General features: G+C 29.8%; 2 protein-coding genes across 5 annotated transcripts in view; both read right to left on the bottom strand.

The window, feature by feature from the left end:
* Positions 1 to 679: 679 nt before the first annotated feature.
* Positions 680 to 4673, bottom strand: LOC129887249 (tubby-like F-box protein 6). 2 transcript variants are annotated; one of them, XM_055962273.1, is made up of 6 exons: positions 4009 to 4673; positions 3152 to 3239; positions 2222 to 2351; positions 1954 to 2133; positions 1297 to 1784; positions 680 to 987 (listed from the first exon to the last, which is right to left on the bottom strand). In XM_055962273.1, exons 1-5 carry the CDS (start codon positions 4300 to 4302, stop codon positions 1310 to 1312), a joined length of 1167 nt encoding a protein of 388 aa, XP_055818248.1. In that variant the 5' UTR covers positions 4303 to 4673; the 3' UTR covers positions 680 to 987; positions 1297 to 1309. The 2 variants fall into 2 exon arrangements, with proteins under 2 accessions (XP_055818248.1, XP_055818249.1); XM_055962274.1 differs by having other exon boundaries at positions 1297 to 1781; positions 4009 to 4669.
* A 15888-nt stretch (positions 4674 to 20561) lies between these two features.
* Positions 20562 to 23511, bottom strand: part of LOC129887248 (uncharacterized) — a 42701-nt gene continuing 39751 nt past the window's right edge. For 2 of the 3 annotated variants that reach the window (XM_055962270.1, XM_055962269.1), the window contains exons 12-13: positions 21373 to 21559; positions 20562 to 20996 (exon numbers count right to left, since the gene is read on the bottom strand). In XM_055962270.1, the coding sequence (XP_055818245.1) occupies positions 20935 to 20996; positions 21373 to 21559 (249 nt within the window). In that variant the 3' untranslated portion in view covers positions 20562 to 20934. The remainder of the gene's footprint in view (positions 20997 to 21372; positions 21560 to 23511) is intronic. The other variant, XM_055962272.1, reaches the window with a different exon arrangement.

Genomic DNA, 23511 nt, shown 5'->3' with positions numbered 1-23511 from the left:
AAGTTTGCTTTGAATTGATGCTCTATTGTTTTCCTTGGAGTCGATGCTCTGATTTTTGGCTTCAAAATTCATGTACATAATTGTCGCCTTCTTTAACCAATTAATCTCATTAATTAGATCAGTAATTGATATAAAGAGTCAATCATACCTTATCTCAATCTTCTATCCATAAATAGCTGATGTGCATTACATATTCTATAGCTAAAGTTATGTATCAGATACATAACTTATGTATCAGCAAAAGTGAAAAAATAATTGAAATCAACTTCGGTATGAATTGATGCTCTGTTTTTTCCATTCGAGACGACGCTCTATTTTTTGGCTTGAATCTTCATGGACATAACAATTGCTTTTTTTAACAATTGATGTATCAGATACATAACTTATGTATCACCAAAACTGAAAAAAAATTGAAATCGTAGTTGATTTGAATTTATGCTCTGTTTTTTGGCTTGAATCTTCAAGTACACAACCGTTATTTTTTTAACCAAATTAATCCCATTAATTAGATCAGTAATTGATTTAAAGAACCAATCATCCCTTATATTAAGATACTATCCATAAATACATGATCTTCATTAATTACTCATTAGATAATTGATGTATCAGATACATCACTAATGTATCAGAAAAGTTGAAAAAAAAGAGATATCAGGTAATTTTGATACAATGAGGGATGTATAGTAATTAGACTTTTCCATTATGGGATTTAGGTAAAGTTTACAAAATTATATACACAAAAAAAGGAAATGTACAAAATATGTTTAGAGGATCATAATATATTTATCTAAACTTTAGCTGCAACAACATTCTTTGGTTCTTTAGTTTCTGGTGTGGTCCTTGAGAAACATACAAGAATTAATGATTATCTACTCTGGCATCTTATTTGGCATTTGCACCATTCCATTCTTGTGCTTCACATTCAAACACTGGCACTTCCAAGCAACCACAAAATATGCACACACCGATGATCTTTGGATATTAAAGCTGAAACGAAGGGGAAGATGGAGTTAAAAACTCTCTTCAAATCAAAGCATTCTAAAAAGAAAGAAAAAAACGTCATAGCATTCTTATGTAAAAACGATACTCGAATCTAACTCTCGGACGACTAAAAACAAAATTTTAGATTAAAAGGTCAAATGCAATTGACAAAGTTGTAGAGTGAACTGATAAAAGTTTCCTCCATGACTATTAACATGCAATTAAAACCTTGCTATCTTGATAATTGTGAAAGACTTATGTAATAAATGCTTGATTGTAAATTTGAACTCTGCAAGGAAAGAGATAGAGCCAAACCTCAAAGACAAAGTCATTCACAAGCAATTTTAGTGTCAAAGCTGCTAAGGCATATGGCGAACGCCTGGAATGCTGATAATGGGTAGCGGTAATCCATTGTAAACATGTCCTTCCCTACTTTACCGAACTGCAAAATAACCTTCTCATGTTCTGGTCCAGCCGCACCATTCTCTGGAGAAGCCACCAACTGAAAGTTCTTCACTGAGGCGACAGTTACCCGACCATGAAAGTTCAAACACCAGCATTGGAGCTGCTCATGCCATCTGGGAGCCTTATTTTTCAGAACCAGTGAACCTTCTCTTTGAGTTTCCACAGGCCCAGACAAAGACTTCTCTAAGCGACTTGATTTGGATCGAAGAAACCACATTGGAAGAGAGGAACCACTATTGCCCATTGGAAAATCAACCTGTGTGGGAGCTGTACCTCCAGGTTTAATGGCAGAAGCTGGGATAGCATCCATCACACAATGCATTCTTCTTGGCCCCCTGCTAGTTACATAAGAAGATTGACCTATCATTATCCACTGTCTAATACTAAATAATGTGTTACCATTAGTATCATTACGAGAAGAGCTCTTCTATATTTTTCTAGAAAGAGAATTCATGTATCAAGAAAAATTTAATCCTCCAAACTTCTGCAAGAAAAGTAAAGCCTCACCTGGCTCCAAGTACATTCAACTCGTATGAAATATGAGCAACTTCATAGTTTCCAGTAGGCACTCTAGGATTCATTTGTTTTGAGCCCACAAGCCTAGTGGAACGGCTCTTCACCAGCTTGGCTCCAGCATAAGGTAGAATAGAATCGTATACAGTAAACTTGGTTCCAAGGAAATTTGATCTAGACAAAAAGAAAGAGACTCCTTAAACACCATCTAAAACACCTCTTAGCTTTACCACTCACCCCTTCAACAATAAGCAAGCCATACCTTAATTTCCCGACACAAGTGCCACCTCCCTTTGACATTTCATTTGCATCAAGTGCTATTGTATAGTCAGTGCAGGTGGGCCTCCTGTACTTCCGAGCAGCAAGAAGAGACTTGCCATCATCAGCCAATGCTGCCACAATAAACAGATAAATTGAAAATGTGTGATGATTCCAAACTTGAGGATGCATTCTAGCTGAATATAACCAGTGTTTTGGACGGCGAAAGGCGACAAAAGGCGACAAGGGTCTACCTCACCACAAGGCGAGGCGAGCGGCGAGGCGCTAGCCTTATTGAAGTGCGGCACCAATTAATACCAAAAAATTAAAATATATAATTGCATATATAAATAATCAAAATCTCAATAGCAATAACATATTAGCAAATATTTCAATTCAAAAACTGAAAATAGATAGTACTTACTAAAAGTCTAAAACTTGAATGAGAAGAAAACGGAACAAAAGTCATCAGTTAGAAAAAAACAAAGGTAGAAGTAACTATGAAGAAGAAGAAGGACAAAGAAACAGAGGAAGAAGAAATTAGAAGAAGAAAAGAAGAAATGCATATTGGTTGGACTTTGAAGTCGCCCGAGAAGTCTAGTCGAGTCGACCGGTTGGAGTCTCGATCTAAGAGTGCAACTGCGCAAATTTGGAAAGAAAACCCTAAAATTACCTTTTAACTTTAAAACCCTAAATTGGTTGCCTTTTTTTTTAAGAAAATACAAAAGGCAGCGCCTTTCTTGCCTTTTTTGCCCCTCGCCTTTGTCGCCATGGCGTCGCCTCACCACAAAGCTAACAAAGCTAATAGGCGATGAAGGGTCACCTCGATCGCCTTTCACAACACTGAACATAACATCATGCTTCCCTCCGCACAACCCCTCGATTAAAAAGATAAATTGAAGGCCCAGATTCTGAAACAGTAATAAATGCTCACCTTGAGTCAAACTGAGGTATAGATGAAATGTATGTGTTGTCTGGTTTCGCTTAATAAAGCACTGAAGGAGTGTCTCTCGTGGACCAGGCTGTAAAAATAGGGAATACTACTAAGAATACATGAAACAAAGATACAAATAATAATGAACTTCATAATTGATATGTAACTTCTTATGAGGAACTTTAAAAAAAATTTACTGCTTTCTTATTTTTCACTCATGGGAGGGATGACTGACCATCCTTGTTCCAAAATTACACATTAATTAGACAGTCTGATTCATATTCAGGGATCCGAAAACAATCTGATTTGCAGTACAATAGAACTTGGAAGAGTTGTTTAGAGAAAAAAAAATAAGTAATTAGGAATATAATCAGCAAGAAGACAGAATAAATGACACCAAAAAATGGAAAATGAACCAAAGAGTGGCCTAGAGCCTAACATATATCATTTCAATGGCTTCCTCATCTTCAATCAAGCTCAACTTAAACCAAAGATAATCTTGAACTTCAACTCAAGCTCAACTAAAGCCAAAGCTAATCTTGAACTTCCATTCAAGCTCAACTTTAGCCTAAGCTAATCTTGAACTTCAATTCAAGCTCAACTTAAGCCAAAGCTAATCTTGAACTTCAATTCAAGCTGTAGAACAAATTAAGTCTTGAAGAAATGAAGTTGTAATGGTCTAAGTCTTATTTAAGCAAGAAGTCATAAAACAAAATCACTTAAAAGAAACAAGAAAAGTCCAAATCAAATCAACACCATTAACAACAAATTAAGTACTTCTAAAATGATACCACCTCAAATCCAAATAAACAGAACTAGCACACCCTTAATAAATTGGAAGAGGGGAATTTCTTTACCTGCTTGACAGAAATTGGGAAAGTTAACTTTCCAGAAACTTCAGGAGTCTTCACTAACTCCTTCATAATCTCCCTCCAGCTCCTACACACTCCAGCACAAGCTACAACGCTTTTCCTCAAAGGCCATTTAGATTCTGTATCCTCAATCCTCATAAGAACCTCTCTCAATAACTCTGTAGGCAAATTAGCCCAATAGCTCTCAACAAACCCTTCATCAATCCCCTCTGTTTCCTCCGCCACAGCCACCACTGAGCTTTGGCGACACCTTGACTTTGACCCATAACCCCACTTCATCCCACAACTCAAAAAATGCCCCCCCCAAAAAAAAAAGAAAATGAATCGTCAAACAATGCTTATAAACTCAACTAAAACAGACCCAACTCACTAGAATTTCATAAACATCAAATCCACAATCCAAAATGCACCTTACATCCAGATCTGAAATCCATAATCCCATAAACACCAAAAAGATTGAATCTTTAACATTCATTCATGTCTAAACACCAAAAAGATTCAATCTTTAACATTCAATCAAGTCTAAACTCAAGACCCAATGCATTAAAACAAACAAAGAATCAAGAAACGAGATGGGATTTGAATTAAACTGAGAAATCAAGAAGTTGGTTTTCTTCAGAGATCAAAATAGCAGAATCTTAAAGTAATAAGCATAAATAGCATAAAGATAAAAGATTGTTATGGAGGATAAAAAAAAGGTGGTAACATGAAAGGTGAAAATGGAAAAATATGCCTTAAAGATTAGGAATTTTAAGCAGAGAAGTAGATGTATAAAGGGAATAGCGAAGGATAAATAGTGATAAAAATGAGTAGCTGTCGAAAGAGAGTGCTAGTAATGGATGGGTAAGTGAATCATTGAGTGAAAGGGTCCATCTCCTCTTCCTATTTTTCTAGATTATTGGAGAAATTAGTAAAGCCTTAACAAGTACAATATCTATCCGCTGCTCATGTCGTGCTTACTAAAAATAATTATATTTTAAAATATTAAGGTACTTTTTTTGTTTTAAATTATTTATAGTATTTTTTAAAAAAAAGTGTTTTAAAAATTTTATGCAAATTAATTATTTTTTTCTTATTTACTTTTAATAATAATTATTTGTAAAGATAAAAGCACTTCAATTATAAAGTGTTGATATATAAATAGAATAAATAATTAATAAAAAGAAATCATAATCTGATACATAAATAAGGATATGATTGCCAAAATTTCTCATAACTAATCTTTTTTTAAGGGAGTGTAGAAAAAAATACATTAGATAATTTGAGACGGATAGATAATTAACTATTAATTTTCATTGCTATCCATACTCAATAAATGGATAAAAGATCAATAGGGTGAAAAGAGGCTAATTGTTATTAAATTGAGATTAAAGAATAAATCATGATAATTTAGTTAAATTATTAAAGGATGTGTACAAAATATGACAAGTTAAATGGATCGTGTGGAGTAAAATTTTTAAATAAAGTAAATTGAAGTTGAAAAATGAATATTTATAAAAAAAAATTATAAGTTTTGAAGTTTGATAAACTAATTTTTCTATTAAGTTAATTGGATTTTAACAACAACTATTATGTTTTTTTTATCACTATTAATGTGATATTAAATTAACATTTTAAAGCAAATGTCGATTAAATAGTATTTTATGTAAATAGAATGTAAGAAGTCCAATTAATTAAGGACTATTATGCTGGCGGATTTAGAGTACTCGAATAGGTGTTGTGATTTTGAGTATGATAACGGTATAAAAATTAAGGAGGTTAAGGGTGTTATTTTTAGATCGATTGAACATTTCAGGTGAAATTTCGATGGAAGGTTGAAAGAGCGCAAATAAAGTAGGTAAATAGAGTGACTGATTGAGTTGTTTAATATTATTTTTAAGACAACGAAGATGTCTGAAGAATGAAAATGGAGTATAATGATTCTGTTGTATAAGAATAAATACGACATTCAGAATTACAACAACTATATGGGTATGAAGTGTTTAATGCACACTATAAAGATTTGAAAAAGAGTGGCAGAGATACGAATGAGGAGGGGTATGACTATTTCTGAGAATTGATTTGAATTCAAGTTGGGAAACTCGACTCATTGAGCAGTACATAAAAAGGAAGAAACACTTACACATGATGTTCATCGACTTGGAAAAAACTCATAATTTACAAAGTCCCAAAGAAGATTATGTGGAGATGCTTGAAGACTAAAGGATGTACATGTGACCTACACTAGGTTAATCAAGAATATGTATGAGGTAGTAAGACTTGGGTGAGGATCGTTGGCAGTGGGCGGAGTCAGGATTTTGACTAAGGGGGTTCAAAATTTGAAGAAGTAGACACACGAACTAATCAAAGGGAATTCGACATTTACTATATATATATATATATATATATATATATATATAATTATTTTAATCATGTATAAATAGTATAATTTTCTGTTGGAGGAGAGGAGCATTTCCTAGTCTTGATAGGATTGCACCATGAATGAATTTTTAGTCCATTTTTATTTATCTTGTGATGAATACATTAACGCGATAATTTAAACACTCTATTAATTTTTTAGTGGTATATTGGTAATCTAGTAAAATGAAATAAATTAAATGTGGAAAATCAATTTTACCATCCGTTGCCTTCTAAGATTTGATGGTAAGATATAAATTACATTAAAAACTTTCTAATTGTTAATAACACGAGGTTATCTAAATGGTAGTCAAAAGATACAAATAATGCAACCAGAATCGAGTTGATTCAAATAAAATTCATTAATTATGAGAGATATAATTTAGATAACATTAACTCTCTTTTTTTCTTTGGTCAAAGACAACGTCAACTATTAATACACCAACTAGCAAAAGTCTTTGTATAATTATGAATCATAAATAATATGAATATGATATTGATATTATTGTGGCGTATATAACATTCTTAAATTTCAGATTAAAATCCTACCTACTATTTTTTAAAATTTTTAATAAACATGAGTTGGTTCACTGAAAATTACACGCTACCTTATGTATAAATGCAACCAAGAACCCGTTTGGATGGGCTTTAAGTTGGTCAAAATCAACTTAAAGTCCTTTTTTAGCTTTTGGACGTGTTTGTCTAATCCTGACTTTAAGCCATTAAGTTTTTAAAGTCAGTCAAAAATGAAAAGTTAGGATTCCTAACTTTTTTTTTCTAAGTGCTTAAATTCATTTTCTTTGACCATAGAAATTACTTTTATATCCCTTATATTTTAACTAAATTTCCAAACTACCTTTTTTATTCTTTTAACCCTAAAATTCACATCATTTTTCTCATTTAAGCACTTTTATCCAAACACTCAACTGCTTATTTATAAAAATAACTTTCAACACTTCAAAGTTCTAAAAACACTTTATACATAAAAGTTACTTTTTTAAGCTCATCCAAACGGGCTCCAACTCTTTTTATTTATATTTTAGTTTCTTAACAGCTAGTAAGAGTATTTATATTTTTTCATACAGCTTCTAAAAATAACTTTTTTATTTCAAAAATAAATAAAAATCATGTGTAAATTCATGTAGAAAGTTTGTCGAGTGGGTCCTTATATTCTCGATTCCACCCTTTTCTTCTCACATGATAATATCATCCGTCTCAAATAATGTTCGATATAAATAAATTTAAAAAAAGATAGTATGTGCACGAGATATTTTATATTTACATAAGGTTCAACAAAAGGACACATTTTTAGGGTGTGATATCGATAATTTATTTTAACACAAATATTAATAATTGACTTCATAATTTAAATATATAACTTATAGATTAAATAAAAATAATTTTATTGTTATTCCAAAATAAATTCAAAAATATAATATATTTTTTGCAACATTTCTTTTACTCTTCCGTTTTAGTTATGTCCCTTATGTATGCCCCTTAAGACTTCAGAAATAAGAAGTATCTTTTTACTAATTTAGCCTTATAGATTCATAATACATTAAAACCTCTATAAATGCACATGCTTGGGATTAAAAAAAAATATTCAGTTATCGAGATTAGTAATTTATCGATAAATATTTATTATTTTAAAGAGTATTTTGCAGTATGTGTCATAAGAAAGAAAAAAAATATTTGAATTAAGAATTTCAAAAGTTTAAATCTAGAAAACTAAAAAGTGTAGTCTTTGCATATTTATTATTTAAATCTAGGAAAGCTAAACGAATTTAGTGAAGTTTAATGTTTCTAATTGTATTCATATATATAGAATATGAAGAGATTTTATGTTAACTATAAAAGGAAAAAGCTAGATGGTTAAAAATCATAATCCAAGTATAATGTCTTCTCATCATTTGAAAGACGTACAAAAATCATCTTTAACCAATAAAATAAGAAACGCAATATATAAGCATAAAAAAAAGAATTCAACTATTAGCCAAAAAGATTTGCAAGCATAGGTGAAATAAATGTTTGATTTGACTATTAGTCAATCAACAATATCGCATACTCTCAAAAGGTCGGCAGAGTATTTGTCAAATGAGATGAAAAATAGCGATGCCAAGAGGCATAAATCGACAAAATATCCTGATTTAGAGAAAGTTTTGTACGAGTGATTTCTTCAAATGCAAGAGAAAGTGAACATGTCAGGGAAAATTATCCAAGAAAAATGTATGTTGAAACTAATCCAGAATTTAGCTTCTTTTTTGATTGGTTAGAACGTTTTAAGTCAAGATACGAAATCAAGTCTTACAGATTAAAAAAAATAATTACTGGTCAAGTATTATTGACTGATTAAATATATATAAATTCTTGATGTATTCTAATAATTATTACTTTATATTTTTTCTAGGCCTTATTTTATTTTTAATTATTATCTAATGCATTTAGCGAGAATATTACTTTAATATAACTGGCCCAAGTTGGGATCGAAAAAAAATATTCATTTAGCAAGATTATTACTTTGTCGAATATTACTTTATCGAGGTTTTACTGTATGGCTAAGCTACTCTCTTCATCTCAAATTACTTGTCATGATTTTTAAAAATACTTTATATGTCTATATTTATTTGTCAAGTACTATTGACTTGGTACACCCTTAACGAGCAATAAATAGAATGATAATTTTATTATATCAACTATTGAATATAACAAATATAATATTTTGAGAAATGCATTGATAGTTAATAACGATTATTTCTTGATTTTCTAAACTGAACACGTAAAATTAAAAAATTATTTAATATAATGAATAAGTAAAAGTGAACGGAAGAAACATTTATCTCAAATTATTTATCATTTTAAAAGTTTAAGATAAAATTAATCATTTTTTCTTATTTTACCCTCAGTGTAGTAATTGTTCATAAAAGTTACAAACACCTCAATTATAGAGCCATGACGCATAAATAGATTTAATGAAAAAGAGACTATATCCTAAGATATACATAATGATAAAATATTTTTTTTTAAATCCTCATAATTAATGTTCTTTCGATGGACGTGTAAAAGAAAAATATAATAAATAATTCAAAACGGAAAAACTAATCATCATTATTTACTTTAAAAAATACTTTAAAAAAAACTAAAAAAAATAATTAATTCTATATTCTTAATCTTATAAATAATAGAGTATATTTTAGAATAAATATTTTAGCAACATTCGAAAGGAAAGTAAAGGAGTACGTAGTTTATGAGGAAATGAGAAGTCTTCATTAATTTAACATTCGTAATCAATAGATTATTGTTTTGGATACACGACAACTAGAATAGGACTGAGATACTTCTAATATATTCTATTTTATTTTTTGAAAATTAAATTATTTAATATTTTAATATGTAATTTTACTATATTGATATAACAAAAATTATAATTTATAATATTTTTATATAATTTTTAAATAATTAAATTTGTATTTTAAAATATTAAATGAATATAATTTAAATGAATTCTGTTAATTGGTCAAATTACCTCTTAAAATTGAAACAAGACAGAGGAAATAAGAATTTACAACATTTTTGGCTTATAACTTTTGTGATTAATAATAACTATGCACCATTTACTAGGATCTTCATTTTAATTCAGCTGACAAATTGACATTATGGGATGTAAGGAAGCAATTTTTCTATTTGATATCTAAATTATCCTTAATTTTTTTTTTTTGGAAAATGACATTTATGAAGTGATGATAACTTTTATTGTGACGTGGATTCTAATTTTATCTTCTTTGGCACACACTACCTCCCGTCTCATATTATCTATCCACTTTCTCATTTAGATGTTTAATAAGAAATCATAAATAAGAAGGATATTTTTAATAATTAATAAGAATGTGTAAAAATTAAATTGATTGATAAATTAAATTAAAAAAAGTATTATTGGTTTATTGCTATTGGGTTATTAAGTTAACGATTATTTAATAGTTTTATAAAAAAATATTTATTGGGTTATTGATTTGGTATTGATTTTATAATATTGGGCTATTGGATAAATCGATAACCTATTAAAACTATAATAGTTTACTAATTTAATTTTTAGTTTTTTACTCATACACAAATATCAAACAAAAAATATTAATATAAATATATAATCAGTTAATCACTATATAATACTATTTAGTACTTAGTATTTACCCTATAGGCTTTGCCACTTTAGGTTCAGCGGCAAGGGTTTGCAAGTTGCTCGGCGGCTCCAGGATTCGTATATTTGTTTTAAAAGTTTTTCTAATTGGTTAAACCAAAAAAATCGAATCGTTAAAAAACAAAAATCGATAACAAATATCTTATTGGTTTGGTTATCGATTTAGCGTATTTAGAAATCAAAAATTGATAAACCGAACCGATCGATACACACCCCTACTAATTAACCCTTTATTTTTAAAAATACACATTATCTGTCATCTAGTTAATTATCAATACCAAGATTAACAATATTGGAGAAACTTTTTTGAAACTTTACAATTTTTATATTTCAAAAAGAAATAATTTTAAGAGCAAAATGGGAAGAAATTTTTAATTAATTCTATCTTAATTTTATCAATTAACAAGTAATTTGAGATAAATATTTTTAGAAGTAGATAAGTAATATGTATAGTTAAACCTAGGGCTACTTATCGATCGGTTCACTTAGATTTTAAAGTTTATTAGTTCGACTTATTGATTATTGATTTGTAGACACGTTAAACCGTTATAGAACCATTAAGATATTGACTTATCGATTATCAGTTTATCGGTTATTGATCGTTATCAATTTGATAGTCGATTGAACCGTTAAGATTTGATATAAAAATATCATTGAAAGTCATTTAGAAATAAGGTGATAAACCAAATGAACCATCATGACATGTTGGATCTTTCTCAAAAGCAAGCATTGACATATTGTAGGATAACCGAGAGTTTGAGACAACTAAAAATAAAAGTATGAAACTAATTCTAAGTCAAGAACTTTATATACCGAATGATATAAATATAATTTATTAATTAACTATTGGGTTGTCGGTTAACTCGTTAAGAAAAAACCTCAAGTGGTTAAAGAATAGATAACTGATAATTAAAAAAATTAAGATTGTTATCGAAACTGTTAAACTAATAACCCATCGATTTCGCTTCGATTTTGAATAGTCCTAGTGAAATATTCCATTAATTCATATGTCGAGAATAAACTTTTTTTTACTACATCTGTTCAATTTTACTTATTCCCTATGTATAAAAAATATATTTTTACTTTTACTTGTCATTTATAACAGATTAAAAGTAAAACCTATTTTTTTCATGTTTTATCCCTATACTATTAATTACTTATTTTATTTCTCAAGACTAAAATTATATAAATATCAATTAATGTCTATTATGATAGAATGTTCATATTAATTATTGTATCTCAAAGAACGAGTAGAGTCTAGAATAAATAATTAAAACTGGGCGGAACCCATCGGTGACCCTCTAAAGTTGGCATCAACTTTCACTTATACATCTCAACTAAGCTTTGTTCATTTTAGACACCTCAAGTAAGGTTCCGATGTGTCATTTTGATACTTTTTTTACAATCACCCAAATATCTAAAGTGTATGTAATACACTTGCCGATGATGTGTCAAAGTGACCAATTAAATGAAGACATGTGGCATATATATCAAAAATAATTTTAAAATAATGACTTTTGAGTAGAAAAAAAAAGTGGTCATTAACTTGATGACATATGTCAATTTTTACCCAAATAATAATTAAAAAAAAAAGAAATTCATCTTCTAAAAAAAGTGATTTTCGAAAAAAAAAAACCACCCCCACCTAGTTGTCTTCTTCACCCACCCCACCCAGTCGTTGTTGTCTTCTCCACCTCCACCCACCCCAACCCCAACTCCTTCCCACCCATATTGTCTTCTCAAGAAACACTATCAAAAGAAACTATTTTGAAAAATTTATTTTACAAAGATATAATTTTTTCTACTTTACTTTTAAAAAATCAATTATTAATTAACAATAGAAAGAAAATAAGAACTAGATCTAGACAATGACAATGAGATTACAAAATCAAGGTCCAAAGTTATGGAGGAAAACATCTAGAAAATGGAGAAGAAGAAGAACAAGAAAAAAGAATTAAAAAAATATTTTTTTTTAGAAAAAAATGGTCTTCACGCGCTCAAAATGGGTGCAGCACACGCAATGTGCCAAGTCAGCACAAAGTATCAAAATGACACATCAAAAGCTTATTTGAGATGTCTAAAATGAATAAAGCTTAATTGAAGTGTCTAAGTGAAAGATGATACCAACTTTAGGTGGCCATCGATGGATTCCGCCTTAAAACTGAACGGGATGGAGAACTTCCCAATGATAATCATGATAATGAGTGTGAACTACTTTTTCTTCCATGGCACAAAAATCTAAAAAAAAAACACTATCATATTATTTCTTCGTTTATGTTTGATTTCACCCACTTCATAAGACATAATGAGTAAAATAATTTATTAAATCATTTTTAATTATTATTTTCTTTGTCTCATATTAGATGAACATTTTAAGAATAATGTGTAAGTACTTTTCTGAATTATAACTGAAATTTCAGCGATACACCTTAGTTTTATTAGGGTTCTATTACCCCTCCTCCCCAAACTTATTTTTTTTGTATTTTCATGCATTTTTTGTGCTAACGTGACACCTTCAATTAAGTAACTTGGCTGTAATACGCGCTTGCCATGTCAGAAAATAAATTTTTTAATATTTTTTTAAATCTTATTATTTTCTTTATCTTGTATTTAAATTAAGTTTATACATGTATTTTTTTTAAAATGTCCCTTGTATTTAAACTTTTTTAACTTTATTTTGTCTTTCATTCATTGTCTTTTCTCTTTAATTTTCTATTGATTTTATATACTCTTTTTATTATCTTTATCTTTCCTTTTGATTTGATTTCAAATTTAATTTTAAATGCCTTGTATTTAAAATAAGTTAATTTCGAGTGGATATCAAAATAAGTGAAAAAATCAAATAAAACATTAAAAAAGATTAAAAAGTTAAAATTAGAGGACACTTTTAAGTTATTTATTTAAAAAAAATACACATGATTTTTAAAAAATATTTAAAATTTAAAAGATAAGAAATTAATGAAAGGAAAAAAAGTTTAAAGTGGGGAAGAAATTAAAATAAATATTTTAGATAGAAAGAAATAAAAAATAACTAAATATATATAAATTTAGAAAGAAATGAAAATAACTAAATATATATAAGTTTTAATATCAATAATTATGTGTACTAACTAATTATTAAATTACCAATTAAAAAAAATATGTGTCCAATTTTTTCACTCATTACTTGTCTTCAAGAGAATGTGCACGTTCTCAATGCCATGTCAACTTTTATGGTGTATTAATTCTATTTTAAAATATATTTGGGTGTGGGGGTGTGGGAGAAGGGGGAGTAATAGGACCCTAATTAAGTTAAGTTATATCGCTGAGATTTTGGTCATAGTTCAGAGAGGTACTTATGTATTATCCCGACATTGTATTAAAAATAGTTATTACATATTACTTGATCACTTACAAATTCATATAGTATTAATTTTAAAAAAATCATTTTACCGCTACAATTAATATAACTTTTTGAATGTGAACGATTCTCAATACTATTTATTCCTATACCCTATATATATTTTTTCAACTTATTTTTATGTGCATTGATATAAACAAAGATAAATAAATAATAAAATTAATCAATCTATTAATAATTTTTTAATTATAGTACAAAATAAAAAATGTCCACATGATATTGATCGGAAGGGGAATAAGTTGTCTAATGTTGAAAATAAATTAAAAGTAATTGAAGTATTAATAAAGGGCAGCCCGGTGCACTTAAGCTCCCGCTATGCGCAGGGTCCGGGGAAGGGCCCGACCACAAGGGTCTGTTGTACGCAGCCTTACCTTGCGTTACTGCCAGAGGCTGTTTCCAAGGCTTGAAGTATTAATGAGAAAATTAAAAGTTCATGTGGCACAATCCGTTAGCTATGTGAACATGTGGCCCAACACACATAAAAAAAAAAAGATCAATAAGCATGAGATAAATATTACTTCTGTCCTATATTAGATGAACATTTTTAATTTTATATGGTGATTAAAAAATCATTAATACATTGAAAGATTTTATTATTTTGTTATTTGTTTATATCAATGCAATTTAATAGAGTATAGAAATAACTAGTATTGAGAATTGTTTACAGTTAAAATGTCATATTAATTGTAGGGATAAAATAAAATAAAAATTTAATTAATTCTATCTTGATTTAGTAAGTGATCAAGTAATATGAGGTAAATATTTTTAATAAGATGTTCATCTAATATGGAACGGAAGTAGTAATTTCAAAAAGATATTTGGTGAGAATTTGAATACATTAAAGTGGTCAATAGTGTAACCCTAAAGGCCAAATTATTAGCTGTATTTGTTCCAAAACTGTCTATAATTAAATATATTAAAGTGGTCAAAACCGTAGGTTGCTGAGCTACTCGTTTCAAATAATCCATAGAAATAATTTTGCATGTATTTATTACAAAATTTACATAAAATTTTCTCTTTATAAAAAATTGTATTTAAAGACTAACTCCTAATTGTTTTACATAGAAAATATCACACCTTTACAAATAATAATAGACTTGAACTTGATAATTAAATTTTGTAGAATACAACAATATAAAAGTTGACACAATTGGTTATAATTTGAATTGCAATGTCACGATCTAAATATTGACATTATTAGTTTAATTCTCTATTTCTGCACATCAATACTCCCACCATTATTAGTTGATCATTATACTAAAAAATAATTATCTCATATTAGTTGTCAACTTTCCTAAATGAAGAAAATATTAATTAATTTTTTTCTATATTATTCTTCCAATTAATTCTTTTTAATAGTGTTCATATTTATTTGTTTTTGTAATTTCTTTTCAAATAATATATATTTTTAATAAATATAATAAAATAAATTATGTATTTAGATAATTTTTTTAATTTATAAAAGGAAAACTTACATAAATATGCTATATTAAAAAAATATTTACCATTTATAACAATAACATTTTTTTTCACTTGACACTTATAGTACATTTATAATACAATTATAATATATATTGGCGAGAATAATTTATAAAACACATATAATCAAGTTTTATTCATGAATAATACATTTATCACATACTTTAATACACTTATAATACATTATGTCAATTTTTTACAAAAAAATATAATATATTTTAAAACACTTATAATACATTTATATATTATGCATAATTCACTTTTAATACTTTACATATTTATCATAATATTACTATAAATAATAATAATAAATTAAAAATATCACTAAAATCAATAATTATTTTTTCATCCAAAAAAATTGGAAAGTAGTTGGTCGAGGTCTTGAGGATGATGTGAATGAGCGCACATCGTATGGGCCCATTGAATTCGCAGCGCACGGAGGAAGATGCCCATTTATTTCATGGCCCCATTTATCTTCTCTTTTTTAATTCTAAAAGGTTCTTCGGTTTTTCGACAAAAATATTTATGTATACCTATATAATTTTAATATATTTATATTGTATGTATAATTTACTTTTAATATATATTATTTTTTTTTTATTAAAATAAGCTTAATATATTTTAAGACACTTATAATACATCTATATTGCATGCAAAATTATTTTTATACATAATGTAATATATTTATATTACATCCATAGTTCGTTTTTAATATACAGTGCATTTTTTTTAATCAAAACACTTTAATACATAATACTCCCTCTATTTCAAATTAATTGAATTTTTGAGGGATTTTTCATTATTCAAAATAATTGAATTGTTCAAAGTTCAAGATGGATGCTTGAAACTTTTTTCATATTTGCCCTTTCATTTATTAAAGTTTTATATTTTCTATCACACTACTTGAAAAATTATATTTATGATTTTATAAAGGACAATAATAAAAAAATATAATTTAAATTATAATCATTAAATATTTTTTTTAATATATATATATTACCTCACAAATTTAATTGATATGAAATAAAGAGAGTACTAAGTAATACGGTAATAATAAAGTGAAAAGGGTAGTTGTTTGCAGCTTTGTTTTTTCTCAACAAACAAAAGGAAGTTTCACCCATTCAAATTTTCTATCAATACATGCCAAACTCCTCGTTACCGTCTCAAATTATTTATTTTTAAAAATAACTTTTTTATTTTTTTTTATTAATTTAAAATTTTAAGATAAAAATTAAATAGAACATTTAATTATATAATTTGGGTTTCTGATTTCAAATCAATAGTTGTTTATTTATATATTATAAGGAAAATCACTACAACATGAAAATATGACAGCATAAAGTATGAATATCATTATATTAATAATAAGACATGATTTTATAGCAAAAATACTTTTAAAATGATAAAAATCAAACTTAACATCGGGGACATACATTTTTACGCTTGGAACTTATGTTTTTATGCCCTTGACTTACGGCCCAAATTATAGGGCATTATGCCTTATGAATCTACTCCTTTTTTTTTTTTTTTTATGGGAACAGACCCTACACGAGGCTCCCATCTCTCGTGCACAGTCAGGGGTTGAGCAACACCCCCAAGCCTTAACATAAATAATCAAAATAAAATACAAGGAGGGGGACATAAACCTTACCTCCGATCCTATGGTGGTTCATAAGTCTGCTAACCTATTAAGGTCGGCTAACTCATCCCCAATACAAAAAAGAGACTAACTATAACTAGAAAACATTAAACCTGTGAGAGGACTCCTCTCGGTACAAATCAACTAAGAAAGCATAAATGAGGGAGACTCTCCCCTTCCATGAGAATACAAGAAAGTAGCCTACACTAGTCCTATTCAATTATGCTACGACTCAGGCATAGCTACATTGAGAAAGAACAAGTATACGAACCTTCTATCTCGCATGGGTTAGGGAAATTCTTTTCATCTTTGCTCTTTTTAGACATGTCGTACCAAGTAGGTCCAAGGAAAGTTGCAGCAACAACAATCGTAGCTAAGGGGGATGAAATGATAGGAAGTAAATGTAGCCATAGCAGCCAGCTTGCTTGGGATTGTAGTTAAGGAAGCTGAGGGACAGAATAGGTGTAATATGCATTTTGTATGTGGTGCAGCCCTGACTTGAACAACTGGTTGGATGGTTCCAGTGTTGTCTACTGATCCGGGGGGTACCTGCATATCCACAAATAAGCCAAGCAAGAGTTCTAATGCAGCCTTGGCTTAGATGTTTGACTGAAGGTGCCTTGGACTTTGGAAGGGGCCATTGTTGTTGTAGTCTCTATGTTGATGAATCTACTCCTTTTATTTGTGCCTTGAAGCGTTTTAAATTTTATACTCCTAAAAAAGCCTTTGAAAATACTGATAAGGGAAACTTTTAAATTTTATATTTTAAAAAATGTGTGTAATATATCAAAATATTCTTCGAAATTTTATGATCTTTAAACATAGAAGGAATATTAAAATTGAAAAGTTACTAAATATATAATTTGTTTCATTTTCTTTGTTTACTCCATCTCTCAATTATTTGGTTGAAGTAAACAATTTGAATTCCCCTACCCACCAATTTTCTTCAAAAAATATATTTTCTTTTGGATTACGTTTCTTATATATTGATTTTTTTTTATAAAACATGGAGTTGGAAGAAACCTTTAGTTGGTCTACCAAAGATTTATGGTTTTCGAACAAAACTTAGTTGACACTACCAATTAATATGAAGCTGATAATAACCTAAATACATTACTTCTAATTTCTCATTTCCTAGTAACAAACTTGACACAATGAGAATTACATAATTATATAGTATGGATAAATACACCATATAATATATAATGTAATTCTTTTAAGCATCCTTTGCAGTTACACTATAGTCTAGGAGTATGAGTTATGTGGGAAAAAAACCAATAATTTATATATATTCAAAAAAAAATTACCCTATTTATACTATATAATCTTAATTTTTTCACTCGGTGTAAAAAAATTATTAATGAAACTACAACAAATAATAGGTTGAGTTTATAATTATAAAATACAAACGGTTTCAATGCTAAGAATCTTAAAAATTAAATCAATAGAGCTTAAATCTTGAATCCAACTTTGATGTTCGATACCTATTTTGAGACCCGACTAATTCAAATTTGCATTGAAAACTAGTTTTACTTCTAATTAAAACACTCTTACCAGAGATAATTTAATTCACAATACTCGAACATGAAATCTCTCGTTTAAGTTATATCAAGAAAAGATTAATTGGCATTTTAAGGTTGCCTCACCCCAGAACTTAAAAGAAATTATATTTAACCTTCCCCCATTTAGTTCCATCAAACCGCATCCTAAGTTTGATTAAAATATACAGTAAAATAGACTAAATTGCTTGAATTAATGAGAGAGCATATGCAAACAAAATAGAACCATTAAATGTCGATTATCATTATGATACTCCAAGGTTAAAAAATGATTAAAAACGTGAGGTAAGTGCACTTCAACTGAATAAAGGAAAGCATATTTTGAAAAAAATTAAATTTAAAAAAGGAATGGAACTTTCACCTGGATATGTACATACAATCTCCATAAAAAGTAAACAAGCGTGGTGTAAAGTGTAAAGAGAAAAGTTAAGAGATTCTCCAAAAGGGAATTTTCACTTTTTTTTTTCAAGTGGGTGATGATATCATAACTATGTCATTTGCATAAGATTCTGCACTCTTTTTTCTTTCATTGTCATGTAGTATTTTTCATCCTTTTTCTTTTTTTTTTGGCCAAAACCATCAAACTTGTCAAGACGTGTCTTGGAAATTTTCTTTTACCAAACTTCCATTTGGACAATCCACTAAAATAATAATAACTAAACATTACTTACATAAACATCAGAAGTACATGAGTATATGCAACAACTTTTTAATCAGTAAGTCCAAACAAATGACCATTTGGTTATGTTTCCTTAGTAGATTATATGAGATGTATAGTACAAGATAAATGCTACAGTTTTTTCTCTATTCAACCACTTTTAATTTTGGTGCAATGACAAAGTAAAAGTTATGTGAAATTACTATATGTTGGCGCTGCCTCTGTTTAGTTTTTTCTTTCCTTTTTCTTCATAGCAAGTCTGAATTGTATAGTAGTATTGGGATTGGAAATTGTACACTGCAAAAATATAGTTATAGTGATCCCTTTGGACTGTCCCTTGTTGACTTAGATTTTTCTTTTCAAATGTACGAAAGTAGGGTTAGGGTTACTTGTGAGGTCCTTACCAACATTGGTTGTTGAGTTTTGTAGACTTCATGAATAATGATAGTATTTAACATTTAGTAAAATAGTCAAATAATTATTGTAGTAGCTAGGAACAAAAAACTACAATTAGATCTAGTTATGGGTTCTTACTTATCCTTTTGTATTCCTACTTGTGTGGTATAAAAAATTGTAAAATGGGTATTGGTATTGCTTCCCCCCCCCCCCCAATTAACTTTTCAAGTAGATATTTTGAGTATAAAATATCTGTCTATGGGTAAAGGATGCCATAGAAAATATCTATGCCTAGGCCATAGCAGCCAATAACTGTCTTTTTCTTCAAGAATCTTGATGGCTACTCCCTCCAATTTAATTTTCTTTCACATTATGAGACTATGTTTGATCAATTCCAGTAAATGGACCTTTCAGGGGAATGAAACACATGTATATCTATCATTAGTCATTACCATAACAACAATTTGAGACTCTTCATATTAGCATTATAAACAAAGAAAATAAAGCAATTTTCCACTAGGAACAAAGTATATGTTTTGAATAGCAGAACAAAGCCACTTACCACCAAACTTCCCATAATAGCAATATAACAATGAGTATTGCTAGCAGCTGGATTCCAAACACTCGGAAGTTGCCACTTAATATTAACTTAGAAACATAAAGACCAAAATTGTCAACCAAAAAAGCCCCTATCAGCAAGTTGGTATTTCCTTTTTTCCAAAATTATGACAGATAGAATATCTAAACTAAGCCAAAACAATAATGAAATCTCTAGGAAAAATAAGATTGTAATGATAGTTCCCACGATTTTCCAAGACTAAGGGCATTAACAAAAGTTAATATCATTAGTGATTGACGTTCTTTGTACAAAATGATTATCCAAAAGGATATCTGAAATATCTTGATGAGTCACTAGGGTCTACATCCTCAAGGATGTTTTTGTATGGAAGATCATGTACAGTTGGCAGTTAGTTTTCTGAGACAAGAGAGAAAAAAAACCTTCATGTACCAGAGAATCTAATCAAAGGAAGAACTAGCACTGCGTCTTCCATTATGGAGCCATTTCTCGAATCTATTGGAGAAGCTTAGGGTGGACTAGTCCCACCATTTAGCATGGCCAGTCAGCGGATGTATCCTACCTTACAAAGTGAACAGGAATGACGTTTGACTTTCCTCTACAAAAAAGTTCCTTCAGTAATTTTGTACAGATGCTCTATTTCCCTCATTCTGCTGCATAGGTTCTAGCTGCTTGCCTACAAAAACATGTTATTTGTTAGTGATGCCAATAACTAGAGAGGCCTTAGCTTTCTCTAACCCTTTTAGATAGCCGCGATAAATTGCAACTCCTAACACATTGTTGTCGATATTAGAGAGTACAATTCCACAGGGAACACAAGAGCAATTTAACACCACAGACATAAATTCTCTATAACTTCGTTATCTAAGCAACTTAGTTATGACTACACAGAAATATTCCTCTTCAACTGCAACACCACTTTTCACTTTCTTACGCAATTTGAGAGGTATACTGTAGATGGAATAGAAATCTATTTATCTCGCTGAGACCTAATTATTGAAAACAGACCTGGATATGAATATAGCACCATATAGATATGGACAGACGAATACCTGAGTGGCCTGCAAATGAATAACAATTTGACTTATAGTTGCTTCCACTATTGGCAATGGAGGTGTGTGTTAGGACATTATTCACAGGAAATTGGGATGTGATGTTCATAGGTGGTGGACATCCCCCAGATTCAACCATTTGAAGTAAATTTGGCTTTTCGACCAACGGAAAGGAATGATCACGTGCCTGACCCACAAGCCAACATTAGCATCAGCCACCAGAAAAATAACCAAGATCAATAAAAATTAACTATGCCTCAATCCCCATCTAATTGAGGTTGGCTATAATGAATTCCAATATCAATAAATCAACTACCATAATCCCAAACTACTTGAACTCAGCTATATGAATCCGCTACGAATACAGAGATCAGTAAAATCTCATAAAAGATATCCTTCATTGTTCAGACAAGCACCAGAAGTATAGGTTTGACGCATTCCACTCAATATATACACCAAAAAGGAAGACCTTACACATGAGAGTTCATAAAACCACTAAAAAATATAGCAAATCAAAATAGAACCACATTTGCTATAGCATTCTTGTGATAAAACTTTCAAAGTTAACCATACAGAGAAAGAAAACAAACAGAACCCTCATTCAACTACTCACCAAAGAACTGATGACTATGTTTCTCAAAAGGTAAGGCGTTATCCTCACCAATTTGATTCAATCAGTATTTTGACTTGAGGACTAATTATCTCGGTTCTGAAAAAAGAATATCTGCGACTGTGTTTCGAATCTGTCCTGCAACTTCTACACCAGAAAAGGGAAGAAAAAGAGATTGCACCCATAAGATAAGCAACAACGACAACCTCAAACATCTTCCAAAGGCAAGCTACTAAGGTTTTAGGTCTCAGGGATAGAATAAGGATCAGGTAAAATTGGATAAGAAGCTGTAGAAATGTTTTACATCTTGGAACTGACAAAGATAGAAATTGTTATCAGGATAATACAGTCATCACCGCCATTAAAAGAACCTAGAAAAGCTATTAGCAGAATACATGATTTTTTAATCATTTTCACCAGGCTTAATGAAGTGTTTCCACCCTAATTGTTGAAGAAAGAAATGAGGATGAATTTTACTCTTCAGGAAACCCGCAAGTAGAAGGACAAGAACACACTGGAATAGATAACCCTGCCTTCTGATATAAATCCCACTTTTCCGGCAACTACACATTTACAGCCATTTTGGTAATAATATTCATGGTTTTCCTCCTCTCTTTTTTTGGATTAAGTATTCTATAGTACTCCTCCTTGTCACTGCATCTTCAGTAAATAATTAGCAGACAATCTGACATGTATAGATCAAGAGGTGGCATATTCTGCACTCATTGAAGAAGGACTTGCAATAAGTAACAATCAGTTACATGCTAATTAAGATTTATTTTATCTGTCTCTACCATCTCTAAATTGAGATCACAGTTGTTAAAGGCGAAACACACAGAAAAGAACTAACGTTTGCTGGACAAAGCCAAGGAGAAGCAGTGGCTGAATGGCTTTGATGTGGGAGGAAGGACCACTGTCCACATTTCTCATTTGCTTTATGTAGATGACACCCTGATTTTCTGTGAGGCAGACAGAAATCAGGTGCTTTATCTGAATCCAACCCTCCTACTTTTGAAGCTCTTTTATGCTGAAAAGAGTTGGATAGGGCGCAGGACCAGAAGCCTTACTAATGGTGAGCTGTTGTTAAAGGAAAATTTGTCAATGGAATTTAAAGAAATAGAAAGATATGAGGAATCGGAAGAGATCTAAGGCGTTATGGTTGAAACAAGGGGGGACATGAATATCATTTTTTTTCACAGAGTGGCAAATGCACACAGGAGCTTCAACAACACAGACAGTTTGGAAGTCAATGGAGAAGTGGCGACTAATGCAGATGACATCAAAAGAGAAATCCTATCCTTTTATCAAGGTTTTACACAGAAACAGAGACTTAGAGGCCTGATTTTCACTATCAAAATTGCTCCAAAGTAACTGAAGAAGAGGGATAGTTAGAAAGACCTTGCCAGCAACAAAGTACCTTGCCCCTATTGGTATTCCATGGGATTTTTTCAAGCTTCCTGTGAGATACTGAAGGTGGATATGATGCTGACTATGGCGAATGATATCTCAGGATTTCTTTGGGAAAAAGT

Source organism: Solanum dulcamara, chromosome 4 (assembly GCF_947179165.1).
Source record: "Solanum dulcamara chromosome 4, daSolDulc1.2, whole genome shotgun sequence".
In the NCBI taxonomy this organism is placed as follows: Eukaryota; Viridiplantae; Streptophyta; class Magnoliopsida; order Solanales; family Solanaceae; genus Solanum; species Solanum dulcamara.
This window is presented reverse-complemented; position numbering and strand designations above follow the sequence as displayed.

Coding starts and splice junctions, on each gene's coding strand:
- LOC129887249 (XM_055962273.1), bottom strand. CDS start 4,302: ATGAAGTGGGGTTATGGGTCAAAGTCAAGGTGTCGCCAAAGCTCAGTG. Junction 3,240..4,008: donor TCCCAATTTCTGTCAAGCAG/GTAAAGAAATTC, acceptor CTATTTTTACAG/CCTGGTCCACGAGAGACACT. Junction 1,785..1,953: donor TTGAATGTACTTGGAGCCAG/GTGAGGCTTTAC, acceptor TTATGTAACTAG/CAGGGGGCCAAGAAGAATGC.